Source organism: Xenopus tropicalis, chromosome 7 (assembly GCF_000004195.4).
Source record: "Xenopus tropicalis strain Nigerian chromosome 7, UCB_Xtro_10.0, whole genome shotgun sequence".
Taxonomy (NCBI): Eukaryota; Metazoa; Chordata; class Amphibia; order Anura; family Pipidae; genus Xenopus; species Xenopus tropicalis.
The window spans coordinates 117,557,788-117,572,078 of NC_030683.2; the positions used below are offsets into that span (position 1 = coordinate 117,557,788).

Here is a 14,291-nt window from a genome sequence, read left to right on the forward strand (position 1 = left end):
TGTTGGGACAGTTTTATTATTTTATATAAGAACAGTGTGTAATAACCAAAAGTATGTAAACATAGCATAAACTCAGGACAGCAGCCGACTCAGAACGCCACCTACTGGACAAAATAGACTATAGCATATTGGTACCGGATTCAACATATCTTGGGTCTGATTTACCAACATAGGTGAAGAATGACTATATTCTGGTCTACTTTTGTAGAGTCTGTACAGTGCAAGAAGGCAAAGCTTTGAGGCAGACGCTTTGGTCAGGCAGATTAGGTGCCAGTTTCCTGGGTGCCATACACCGGCACTGAACTATTAAACTCACTCTGAGAACTGCTGGTGCAAAGCCTGTAGCTCCGGATCTTTAAAAATGGGCACAAAATGTATTTTCAGAATTTCACTGAAGCCTTCACTGGCCGATGGCTCAACAAACTTGGTCCTGGGAAGAGAAAAGGGCAGTGAAGATTTAGCAAATAGTTAATGATTAAAAGGGATCTATAAAATTATTCAGAGTGGCTCTCGGAAAACGTTTGTCCTTTATTATCTATTTTTAGTGATTTATGGGATATTAGCAATTTGAAACTGGTATTACCAACTTTTCAGCTGAACAGGTCTCTTTGAAGGTCAGAGAGTAAACTACTGACTTCCTATATAATCAGTCCTATAAACACTGGGGTTTCCCCAAAGCCTGATATTAGTAGTATAAAGTAGTATTAAGCTGCTAATATTTCAGAAACTGCTAAAAACAGAAATTAGTCTAAACTGCAAAAGTGTTCAGAGGACCACATATAGTCTCACATGCAGTTGTGTTTCAACCTGGAAATAATTGTGATCTTGCGCATCTATTCTGAGATATTCTTTAACCCCTTCTGCATCTTTTCCATGTCCTTTCAAGCCTTTTTCTGCCAAACCCATTTCTCTCTCTGAATATATATAATAAAATTAACAATGCAGGCACTATGGCTCTGTAAGAAACACGTATCTGCAGACGCAGCTCACCTGTGTGCTGAATAGAATTATGGCTCCTCTTGCTCATGATCTATCTTGCCAAGAGCACAGAGGGTATATGTGTATGGCACTACCCACAGTCCTTAGGGGCAAGTTCATATGCTGTAATTTGTAACTTGTAGGATGTGGTTAAATGCCTCCTTGTTCTGCCTTTTATTTCCCCTCCTACATAGTTTTAGCATTTCCATAGACAATAATAATTGTAAGCTCTGATGACAGCCCGGCAGCTCTCCTTACAGACACTTACCTGTAGCTATTGATAACCATGTCATTAACAGAAACATGCCCTTTGCCAGTGTAAGTCATCTCCCGGAACTACAAAGAAGAGCAGAGGCCATTAGTGGCATGTTACCCACACTCTCTCTGTAGGTTAGACAGAGTTATACAGATGCACTCATTCGCTTACCCGGTTGTTGTGTTTTGCTTCTTCAATGGTGGCTGTGAAGAGGAAGCACCTTGCTGGTACCCCGGCTTTTTTAGCACAGTCTATGTACCTGGGGCAGGAGGGACAGGCATACATTAAATCGGCAATCTAGTACTGATAAGCTCCTCTCCTTCCAAGGAAATGATTTGCCTTTACTTCTGGATATTTATATATCCTTACAGGATATTTAATAATAAAATGGACACTGGTAGAATAGACACTTCAAAATAGCAGCTCCCAGTAGGTATAAGAATAGCACTCAATAGTAAGAAATCCAAGTCCGGCTTGGGACCCCTCCAGTTACATGGGAGTAGGAGAAACAATAGGTTAGCTGAAAGCAGTTCTAATGTGTAGCGCTGGCTCCTTCTGAAAGCTCAGACTCAGGCACAATGCACTGAGATGGCGCCTACACACCAATATTACAGCTAAAAATACATTTGTTGGTTCAAGAATCTGATGGACCCAGGTGAAATCTGACAGTTTCCTGGCTAATTACCTGCTCCGAGACTCCAAGTCAGGGTTGGTGTTGTCTATGACAATGCTCTTTCCTCTCTTCAGTGCAGCTTCACAGGCTGCCACACACTTCTGCCATGTTCCCAGGGTGTCCTATAAAAAATACATACATGGTGTCATCTCTATGGCCACAATTGGCCATTGTTTTTTTGCACTGCATGGTGCATTGTTTAAGTAGCCACAGGTCCAAACAGCCCCTCACCAGCCCAATAAATAGTGACTTCTATGGCATCTTACAGCAGCCCCTCTGGCATTTGCCAGAACCCCCAGATTGCCAGTCCGAGCCTATTCAGATGCACAAGTTAGGGAGCGCCTCCTGATGCTGTACCCTGCTCCTTGGGCCATACTAAGCAGAGCACAGGTACTACACAAGTACTTCTTAAGGGAGCACTAAAGGGTATGCACTTGCATCTGGGGTATTGTAAATGATCCCTTGTATCAATCACCCTTAGCTGAATATGGCAGCTGTTTGTAATGATGCTCTGTATAGAACTTTGGACAGATAGCCTCCAGAAGGTGATTTTTCTGATAGGAACAACACATACCCCATAATGCAGCTGTTCCCAAACAATTGAGCTGGCAACCCTTGTTAAAGGGGGGCAGTAGCAGGAGGGGCTCATCCTGAAGGCTGGTAGGGTGAGAATTGGGGTGAATACATTTGTACTTGATACAGCCGAAAACCTATCTTGAAGCCCAATGATGGTGAGATTTGGGGGCAAATACTTATTTTTGGAACTGTGGATACATGGCTGTATACTACTATACTAATCTTCTTATGGACTAATGGGGGCCTTGGCCAAAGCTTGGACCACAAAGAGAAATGGCTGATGACCACTGGCTTGAGGTTCATCATTGCTCTGAGACACATTACTTACCCTGTTGGCACACTCATAACCTTTTGGAATCATATGTTCTTTAAAGAAAGTGGATTTTCCAGCTGTAAACATATAGGGAGGGGGATAAAACACATTATATAGAAACAAATGCAACCATTCTAACTAAATAAATAATAACATCTCAGCTATGTACATTTCTTAAATAAAACATGGAGCTTTTCTTACAGTGACAGATATTTGCCCACCCTGTCAGCATGCCCAGCATACCCAGACCTTGAGTGAGGCTACATAGACAGTGCTGGGTTTGTCTGCACAGTTACTGCATATACAGGATGGATGTGGCATCGCCCAACTCATTTACCCTTACTGACGTAGCTTGCCATGCAGCAGACAGAGGCTTCCCACCCCCACCACAGAATGGGAAATCCCACGTACGGGAAGAAGCAGAATGACTACATAGTGAGGATGGAAAAGATGATATCATAGGAATCTGTAATACAGCTTGGGCATTGTAGAACATGGCCAAACGGACAGTATTACTCCAGTCTAACACAATATTTTGGGTCGTGGAACTACTTTTACTGATCCCAGTAGAGGCAAGAAGAAGGTCAGCTCCCACTTATACGTATAAATGCAATTGTGCAGAGAAGGAATGGTTTGCTTATTTGGCTCATTTCCCCTTTAAGACACGAAATAAACCCCATCCATTTTGGTTTACGGTGAAGATAATTAGCACAGATAGCAGGGATATTTTCATCACCTCCAGGAAAGCCCACAGCCACCACTACTTCTGGAGAGGGAGACACCAGCGATGCAGAGGGGGGTTCGTATAACTGCCCACTGGGATTTATGGTCCTCTGCAATAATACAAGGTTAAACAGCACTCGCTCATTAAAGCAACACGACAGCATATTAAACCATTGGTAAGAACATGCCAGCTATAATGATAATACAATATACAGGTTGTTCATTTCCCTATGCTACCAAACTGTAAATTATATCCTTATAAACGGTGCTTAATACTATCATCAGTTATAATTGGAGCTTAGTGATGTCATTTCTGTCACATGATTCACTAAAACTTTATGTATTGTATAAAGTTATATTATAAAGTGTATTATAATAAATAAAGTACCCCCTGATGTGAAATATGAGGATATTAGAAGTCACCTCAGAGTTCCATGTCCTGTGTAAAAGCACTCGGCCTTTGGCCGTGTACTTCATTGACTTATAATATCCCTGTATTTTGCAATAGGGGGTACTTTATTCACAATATAATATTGCATAAGGTATAATGTTACTTTTCATAAGGGAATCTAGTTCATGGTGCTTTCTCCTTCCTATCTGGTTAGCAGTGCTGCCCTGCTTTATGGTAATGATTCTAGATATATACTCAGGATCACAGCCAGGGTGCCACAATGCCGGGTCGCTGAGAGTAATATGTTTTACTTGAGGCAATTTTAATGTTCAGCAACAGGAAGGCATTTTTGGAAGATTAGTCCCAAATCTCCACTAATGCCAGGGATCTTAGACTAATGTCACACTTGAGGGCCCATTTAAGATTGTTGCCGTAAAAATAGGTTTAACTGTTGTGCGTATTGATGCTATTTATTCAATGTACTTCAGTGTATTTGCTCCAAGAGCAACTGTGTCCATCCAGTCTGTCTAATGAATCAACTACTGACGTGGAAAAATCCTGGAGCTACAGCTACCCTTGCAGGAATTCCTGGCTTTAACAGGCCCAGCAGAATTGCACACACAGAATCACACACAAACATCATTTCAAAGCCAAGTGCTGGAAATGAAACACTCTTGATTTGTAAAAATGCTTAACTGTAACTGAGCGGGTTTTATTAAACTGGATGCAAATCTGTGTGTCACGGTAATAATGCTGGGATTGTGGGAAAAACACAGCATTATAGGAAAACAACAAGGTGAATTGCACACTGCGGCTGCGTTCGTAAATGACAACTATGGTGTTTTCTCCTCAAATCTCACCTGTGTCTGAAACCATTAACTTCAACAGTAGCTGTCTGTCACTGTACACAAGGCAGATTTTGGCCCAAAAAAGTGAATTTTCTTTCCAAAATCTGCCTGTGTTCACAGTCCCTAACAGATTACACTGCTGTAATTACAATACTCAGGTTGGCCAGTAGGGGGGTGAGCGGTCATTTTCTTTGTGGGTGAAGAAATGTGCAACATAAGCCTTGTGGCCATACACGCACCGATATTATCGTACGAAACCTCGTTTCGTACGATAATCGGTGCGTGTATGGTATGTCGGCGAGTCGACCGATATCGCAGGAAGCTGCTGATATCGGCCGACTCGCCGATCGGACCAGTTGGAAAATTTTGATCGGGCGCCATAGAAGGCGCCTGACCAAAATTCTCCCTTCAGATCTGAATCGGCAGAAGGAGGTAGAAATCCTATTGTTTCTACCTCCTTACCTCCTCCTCCAGCCCTGAATGGTGTGTGGCGGATCTTACGATGTTTCGTGCGACCGATGGTCGTACGAAACATCGTCAGATCGCCACGTGTATGGCCACCTTTAATTACATCCCTTCTATCCACCAATATCTCTAAGCACCTGCATGTGAGGTGGTGCCCTAGAATGGGGCCCCTTTCATGCCTTAGTCTTGGTGAGTCTGTAGCCTGTAAACCCCCCAAATGTTATGCCCTGGTATGAATAAAATAATCAAAAAGGTTACAAAAGTTGGAAATGTGTATTTAGGATTAGTGTTCTTTTATCACACATTGCACTTACCGGATCGAAGACAGGGAAATTAAAGGCAGCTTTTTTCCATCCAAGGAAAAACTCCTCTGGTGTGAAGAACTTTATGCCAATATTTAGAGCAAACTTTAAACAAAGCGAGATAAAAAAAACAAAACACAATTAGTGTGTGCTGGGCATTTAAGGTGCTTGTGTGCACCCATCAGTGCCAGGTAAATTCATCCAAAGACTCATAGGAACACAGTACAGGTTACCATGAAGGTGGCACACCAGTCCCATGACTAAGGTACAATGATTACCTTTGGTGGTATTTTTAGTTGCCCTTAAGTTTAGAATGAAGACACACTCCCTGGAATATTAGACATGCTTAGTAGCTCAGTCTACTGTCTAGGGACTAATCAATGTACAACCCAGAGCCACAAAGCATGTCGACGGCCAATGTGCACAGGAAAAGGGATTACTAAATAAAGAAAGATATGGTGGTTTGGGGTCTAACCTGCAGGCATGGATCCTTACTGTCATAGTGCTGCTGTACCTCTGAAAAAATACAACAAGCCCAAGCACAGGGTCCGCCATTATATCCTTATATATTAGGAACAGACTTATGGACAACCTTCATCCAGGATCTAATAGGGCAGAACGTGGTTAAGTTACATCCATGTGAATCAAGAAACATGAATGTTGACAATAAAAAGTGAGTGCTCATCATGATGGAAAATGAACAAAATGTTAATTAAACTAGAATTCTGTTTATCAGTTATTTTTTGTGGATGATTTGGAATAACTGGGAAATGATGTATCTGGTTCATCCTTAGCCAAAGCACTTAGTCCTGCAGAGTACAGCCTGTATGAAATAGAAGTGTGGTACATAAAGTATGTGCAGCCTTCAGTGTGAGCATACATGGCCACGTGCACATGTATTAGTATGACAACATACCCCCATAAGACTTTCAGCGGGCTTTATTAATGTGCAAAATGAGCACAAATGAGCCGAAATGTACAGAGTGCAATCACTTTACAGATCTTTCTTCTTTTCTACATTTAAAAGGAAAAAGAGCTTAGGAGGTTTTGAAAGAATGAGGTGGGTGGGGCAGCTAAAACACACAACGGGGGTCATTTATAAACACTGGGCAAATTAGCACCTGTACAGTAAACTGTGGCAATCAGAAGTTTGCTTTCATTGTTCTACCTGCAGCTATCTGGAATAATCAAATCACATATTGGTTGCAAAGAGTTACTGCCGAGGTGCAAATTTGCCCAGTGTTTATAAATGAGCCCCAATGTTTAAAAGACTTTATGAAAAACATATTTTCTCATTAAACAATTATTTATGTTCTACTATTACTTCAGCTGAGGCAACCAGTATAGTAGCATACACTCACATGGCAAAATGCAAGAAATGTCCTATTTCCCCTTTAATCTCTACCCTAGAGCTACGCTCTAGGCAAATTAGAAATGTATAATGAAGGAATAATTTTACAATTTCTGCCTACCAGCCGGTCACTGCAAGAAAAGTCCTTCTTCTTACGATCAGGGGCCCAATTAGCCGGCCGGCCGGCAGCATCTGCAGGTACAAGCACAGAAGACAAGGCATTATATAATGTTACCATGCATATGATGACTGACAGATGTGTTTTAAATGAATTACCTCCTACATAGAGGCAGTCTTCCTTCTTTACTTCAATCCCATCATTGGCCTGGGGAGGAAAGAAAGCTCATTCAAAGTGATTACTGATGCTAATTGCTCCACTCTGATACAGTTTATGTGTAAAGCCACTTTGATGTAATGTACTGTAAACAAGCAATATGTCAATAGTATACAAACAGTCTAAATATTCATGGAAAATACCATCTCTCTGGGCAGAGGAAAAGCCAATCTTAATGGCAGCCTTCTGGGGGAGAGGAAGGATCTATGGTGGGGCTATATGTAGTGTAGCCAGTATAGCGGCACTGGGGCTCAGAACTTTTAGCAAGCCCATGAAGTCCAACTGTAGGTAGGTTACTGGATTCTCTGACTAACTAAAGGGAGTACCAACTATTCTCTTACACTGAGCAGTTCTGTTCTGCCATGGGAAAGAATCTATAACTCACTAACACATCACTGTGCGTTAGTAATCAGTTTGACAATATTTTTTCTAAAAGCTGTGATGTTTTACTGTAAAGCTCTTACCTTGTTACAGAGATGGTCCCACATTCCAGTCACAGGTTTGCGGTAGATTCCCATACCAGTAGCCACAAAGACCTGTGATCAATTAAAATGAATGTGTGATTACTGATATATATAACATCAGTACCCTCTACCAGCACCCACAGTTTATTTTTAACCCTCACAGTTCCTACACAGATATAAAAAGATCATTTACCATTAATATGGAATAGGAACTTTGGACAGTCATAGAAATTATAATTAGTGTAAATATAAGCAGTTAATGTAAGCATAATGCCAACAGCAGTGTTAGAGGTGTAGTTATCAAGGCACTGTACAGGCATTATCGCTTTATTTGACAACTAAGTGCTTTTTTTATTGGTCCTACACAACAATGCACACAGACCTGCACAGGAATCCCCAAATGATCCAAAATGGCTTCCACTTTTGCTTTGAAAACTTCAGGCTTCAGCTTGCCACGGCTGATTCCCATCTGATTTGTGATGAAAATCACCTGGCACAAAGAAGTATATTAATAGCAATTGTCAAGCAATGTGGCAGCAGTCAAGAGCTGGGATGCAACATGAAGAGGGCCCTAGGGCTACTTAGCCTAAATAATTTGGTGGGTGTGAGGCAACATGCTTCTCCATTATGGCCCCTTCATTATTGGCTTGTGTAGTAATTGCCTGGCAGAGAACATGTCTGAACGACAGTTACTATACAAGTCAATAGAGGGACAATTTCTAGCAGGGCATCATGCTGGCGACAAAATACCGGGATTCACCCCATTGCCTTTTTGTTTATGTTTTGGAGCTAGGGAATAAAGGAGTTAACTTACATGTGCTGTGTCCAGGAACAGTTTCCTATGCATGGCCACTGAGCACTTGCTTAGAAATGATTTCTACTGGTGCTGAGAACATTTTCATGCAGAACTCTGATTAAATAGCATGGCAATGTCACACACTATGCCAGGAATTATAAATCCCACATAAAATTCCAGAAGACATACCTTGTAGCCATTGGCTAGAAGCTCTTTTAACTTCCTGGGAACCTCTGGATATAAAATTCTGTGAGATCAAGAGAAACATAATTATACACTGTGCACTGGTGCAAACAATAAAATTTGCCATATTACTTGCTGGTGAAAGTGAATGCTAAACAGTTTCCAGGCTCCCAAAAGCTACATTAAATTCACGCAAAGGAAATTTTGTTCGCATAAAGGCATACATTTTGTGCCCTGTGATTATTTTTTCCATAGTGCCTTTAATTACTTCCCCCCATAAAAGTGTTAAAAGGTTTTAGACTTAAATGCCGAGATAAAATGAACGCTTTTATTTCCTTTTAACTTACTTCCAATCATCAGCGTTTACAGGGAAGACTCTTCCTGACTTTGTTGTTATAATTGTCCCGTCAATATCAAACCCAGCAATCTGCAAGATGAACAAGTTAGTGATTTATAGCTGCTTTGTACATTGTATGCTCTGAGTGCAACTCATTGGCTTACAGACTGCAATAAAGATTTGTTTAGAAGCTACCGTGCTAAAGCTGGTTATACACTTAAGGGTGAAGGGTGACCCGGCCTAACATGCAGTTCTTGAGGGTAAAGACACACGGAGCTACTAGTAGCAGCTACTAATCATAGCTAGTAAATGCCAGAATATACCGTGCCATAGACAATACTGAGAATTGCCTTTGCTAAAACACATGTAGAGACATTTATCAGTAAACCATCAGCATTGTCTGTTTTAGTAGCCGTGATAAGTTGATGCTACTAGTACCCTAAAGAACTGCATGTTTGGCCAGATCTTTGCATGATTTTGTCACCCACTCACTGGGCCTAATTAAGCTGATATAATTTTTGGTTTACGAGACCTGGGTGAGAAAAGTATGGTAAGGAATGTATCAACATGGCAATGTGGTGCTGATCGGATGGGCTTCTCAAACCAGCCTGATAGATACTTATCCCGTATATCAAGAGGCCCCATACATGTACGAATAAGTGGTCTTGATTTGGAGGGGCCAAGCTGGCAGCTATTATTGACACATGCAGGCCAGCTTAAGACCTATATATGCCCTTAAACCCAACAGAAAACTAATGGATTTAATACCTTAGAACTGGCCTGAACCCCTTTCTTGTTAAAGAGAAGAAGCTTCCCATGTTCTTCCCAGGAATCTTTGCTACAGGCAACTCCTCTCTCATCAGTTGAAGAAACCTGAGATGGGTTCTCGCTTGGCTTAGCTTTAGCCGCCGTTTCCTGCAAGTGAGACAGTTTGCGTGCTATTTCCTCCTCTTCTGAGTCATCCCACTCTTCTCCAGCCTCAGCTTTTGGGTCCTGGTACTTTGGCTTCTTGTTGCTTGATCCAGTGGAAGTGTTATCGTGCTGTATGCGCCTCTTTCCTTTGGATGTGGAGGCCCCAAAGAAATCTGTTATTGTCTTCTTGGATGATGTGGAAGGGGGTTCAGTTATGGTGTTCTTTGGTGATTTCTTATTGATTTTTCCAGTGTCAGCAGCAGGTTTAGGACTATCTTCCTTAAACATTACAGTATATGGATGTAGCCTATTCACCAAAAAAAGCGTCTGATCTTCTTTCATTAAAATGCTCTCTCCCTTCTTCAGCACTGCTTCTCCAACTGAGCAAGGGTTTGCACCCAACTATAAGTAAAAACATGAAGTCAGGTTAATTACACTCACTAAAACATAGTCTATAAACATACAACAAATGTCATTAGTGCCAGATTCTGGATAAGGACATACATGGTCATTGGTCAAAGACACACAAATAATTAAGTCACCCGGGATACATGCTCTAGTCAAAGTGTTGCATTTGATTGGTTGCTTCAGATAGTGATAAAGTAGTTACACTGAAATAAGCTGTATAGAGCTTCAATTATCAGTCATCTCCAATACAGTAGGTATCTTACCTGGGTTACATGGACTGCTCTGTTCTCCAGATTAGCCACAAGTTCCACTGGAAAAGAGCATTTTTTAAAATGTTTATTTTTTATTCATAAAACCACTTTTTTCACAAGGATGTTGAAGGTGCTACAAGTGTTCCAGTCCCACAGGTCAAGAGTAGATTCCCTACTACTTACTGTACTTTGTTGAGGCATTTGTGCCCTGGGTGATGCTTTGGTGGATACCAAGGAAAAGGAACCCTCCATAGCCATAAGGTAAAGGAATGCCCCTGCTCTACCATTAAGCCAGACCTTCCCTCACACTGTGATGAAGGAGGGTCTGAAGACAATTACCTCTGCAATGCCTTTGTACTGAGGGATAAAAGGGCCCTTTCCTTTCTAAAGAAAAGCCTTTTAGGCACCTGAGGTTAATCTCTGCTACCGCGGGTGACTAATCTCCCCGAAAACCCTTTCCACCAGCAATATATTTTTTACATGGGTCCCTACCTTGAGTCTTAGAACACTTCCTGTCTGTTACAAGGGTTTCTGGTCCTCTTCCTAAAGTGACCCCTTTACCATCAGGAAGGGCAATGGGACTGTGCTTTGCATCAACGCTTCTCAAGTAACACTTCATTTCCACGGATTCTGTGAAATTATAATTAGGATTATAGGGTGCAAAAATACACAGTCAACAGAGTGAACAGGGCCCTCTTGTCAATCACTGTAAGCCTTTCATTGACATATTTAGTATCATCATGTCTCTCACCTCCCCATCTACCCTCATCTTCCAAAATACAGTGCATTTGGATAGGGCCATGCTAGGCATTGTATTCACTTGTTTGGCCCCAGCTTCAAATAACCAGCAATGAACTTTACATTTAGGGACTTTATCAGGACTAAATACTATTGTGTTTAGCAGAGACATCAGCTAGCTCCATTTCTTCAGGGCAATAATCTAACCCTGCCATTTGTCCCTTGACAAGCCACAGCTAAACTGTTACTATCATGCTACAACTCCCAGTAGAATGTGAGTTACACAGGACTATCTCAGATGGGCCTTTTCTGTAGGATTGGAAAAGGCGAAAACTTGGGCAGCCAGTGGTTCTTAAAAAACACTTAACTGTTTATTAGCCTGAGCCTATCCTCTTGAGTACCTATGTCGATGGTGAGACACATTACAACTTTAAAAACTTAAAAATGGCTATGATGACCCTTCTTTCCTGCTTTTTGGGAAAACACACTCATAGGGAGCAATGTGGGCTATCTCTAACATTTTGATCCCACACATGCATAGCCGACATATCTGCTTTTATCAATAATAAGGTCATTATCACAATGCACATCAGACTTGCAACCAACTGCACCTACTGGCTGGCACTGGACCTGAGCTGCCATGTAGCAGAGGATATGGCTTAAACTGGCCATACACAAGTGATAAAGGCTCTGACTCTACCCCTTCTGGTTAAGTCGGCAGCTTATTGGCCTGAATATGGCATCCCCCAATCAGGCTGCTGACTGATATTTCCTTGAAAAGTGGCCACACATCTTCTCAGAAGCATTGGCCCACAATGAGAGCTGTATTGATACACATGTATGACCAGCTTAGCTCTGCTACTAAGTACTGCATATACCTAGCAACCTAAGGAAACAAGCCAGGCATGGAAATGCTTACATATAAAGTACAGATCAGCTTTATTGCTTTATAGATATGGGGACCTTTGGCACACCTGCCTCACATCCCGGGCTTATGTCCTTAATACACATGTTGAACTAAAAACCCCAGCATGGCTGTGTGGCACTTCTCACGTGTATCAGTCCTGCTTGATTTGGCAGCCCAACACCACAATTATGTATAATGTCAATAAAGTATATTTTTCCCACTAAAAATTTAAATATATAACTTTGTTTATAAAGCTCTGAACTCTTTTTTGTAACATAAAAAAGTCGCTTTTCTTGGTTCCCCCCACTTTCCAGCCCTGTGTTACCCTTTATCTACCAACTACATTATATTTTCCATTGCAGCCTCATGTTGGCTCCAACCTTGGAAAACTAAAATCGGGAATAAATGCCCCAAACTGCTTTCTTGCAAGGCAAAGGGGTTAAATTAGGACTGGGGGAAGAGACAATACCTGGGGCAGGGGGAGAAAGCTACTTCATGCAGCCAGAAATAGCCAGCACTAGTGATTGGCAGCTGTCTTTCTGCAGTCACAGATTGCCCAAGTACCAAATTGTATTCTATTCTCACCCCAGTCCCGCCTACTTCTGCTCTCTCTCTCTATGATTGGTATCTTTCACTGTCCGTAACAGAGTGCTGCGCTCTGACAGGACAGGCTGCTGAGAGGATGACCCAATCAGAGCGCAGCAACTTTTCTACCGGCAGTGAACTGCGCCAGAGCTTGGCTGTCTGACTGTAAAGGGTATCGGGCTGGCAGGAGGTTTGGGAGACTGCAGCGGGATGGGCTGCCCTGCTCCCTTGCCCTACAGTTTGAGAAAGGCTGTTAAGCAAAAGCTGCATTCACTTCCCTATGCTGAATGCCACTTACTTCCGTCTGCACAGGCTGGAGTTTTCCTTCTTCCGCCATCCACTAACCGGATACCGTGATCTTTCCATTCCTGCTGGAACATAAGCGATGTGTTTGGTTCCGGGATGTATAAAATTCCATGCTGTGCTTCGGGGTCATGTTGTCATGTTGATTTTTAATATTATTATTATTAATATTATTAGTGTTGACGAACAGAGTTTATTGGTATAAAATGCAAAGAATATTTTATAAATAACCTTTAGCCTTTGTGGTCCTAATGGATATTGGCCATGTGAGGGTGGGCTGTTGTATGTTGTGTTTGTGTGAAAATAGGAGAGCTTCCTAATTCTTCTCCTTTTTTTTATTAACATATATATTTAGGAAGTAAGTATCCACTACTAAAATATATGGTAACTGCCACAGAATTGTTTCCTTTTATAAGCTTTCTTAGCTCAGTCACTCAGATCATTAAAGGAGAGCCATTTGTCAAACATTTACCTGAGGGGCCAATTTGTTAGTTACCCCTAATGACTATTGACCTGTGGCACTGGGCCTTTTTCCCTTTTCTTAAAAACACGCCTGGGGCCTGGCTCTCCCTACAAAGAGCACAGCTGCCACCTTCTTACCCGACCCCAGGTGGGCCTCCTGGTTATTCAAGCTGGGCACACTCAGTACAAAAGTGATACTTCCCAACATTTTGAAAATGGAAAGAGGGACAAAAATTAATGCCGCACGCAGCGCGGCGAGATTTTTTTTTGACCACACCCATTTTTGCAACCCCAACCCCTAAATACCAATCCCATTTGACTACATTTGGCAGGTTATTTAAAGTTTGAACACATTTCTGGGGGTTTTGGGGTCTTGTTTTATGTGTTATTACATTTTTGCTGAAAAAGGTGAAATTGCCCTTTAAGCTGTGAGTCTCAGTTCCCCCAAGAGACCTGTTTAGCTTATTAAGCTGGCCATACACGTGGCGATCTGATGATGTTTCGTGCGACCGTTCATCATCAGATCCGCCACACACCATTCAGGGCTGAAACAGCAGATAAGGAGGTAGAAACAATAGGATTTCTACCTCCTTCCGCCGATTCAGTGCTGACGGCAGATTTTGGTCAGGCGCCTTCTATGGCGCCCGATCAAAATTTTCAAACTGGTCCGATCGGCGAGTCGGCCGATATCAGCAGACTCGCCGACATACCATACACGCACCGAATATCGTACGA

General features: G+C 42.0%; 1 protein-coding gene across 5 annotated transcripts; it reads right to left on the reverse strand.

The window, feature by feature from the left end:
• Positions 1-13,196, reverse strand: pnkp (polynucleotide kinase 3'-phosphatase). 5 transcript variants are annotated; one of them, XM_012966106.3, is made up of 17 exons: positions 13,090-13,196; positions 11,054-11,191; positions 10,574-10,620; positions 9,759-10,304; positions 9,001-9,080; positions 8,660-8,717; positions 8,057-8,164; positions 7,675-7,746; positions 7,153-7,201; positions 6,998-7,068; positions 5,538-5,630; positions 3,533-3,629; positions 2,812-2,873; positions 1,920-2,029; positions 1,406-1,493; positions 1,247-1,314; positions 1-430 (listed from the first exon to the last, which is right to left on the reverse strand). In XM_012966106.3, the coding sequence occupies exons 1-17, from the start codon at positions 13,169-13,171 to the stop codon at positions 313-315; spliced, it is 1,887 nt and encodes a 628-aa protein (XP_012821560.1). In that variant the 5' UTR covers positions 13,172-13,196; the 3' UTR covers positions 1-312. The 5 variants fall into 5 exon arrangements, with proteins under 5 accessions (XP_012821560.1, XP_012821561.1, XP_031760697.1 ...); XM_012966107.3 differs by lacking the exon at positions 13,090-13,196 and adding an exon at positions 12,676-13,048; XM_031904837.1 differs by lacking the exon at positions 13,090-13,196 and adding an exon at positions 12,274-12,622.
• Between the last annotated feature and the right edge of the window lie 1,095 nt (positions 13,197-14,291).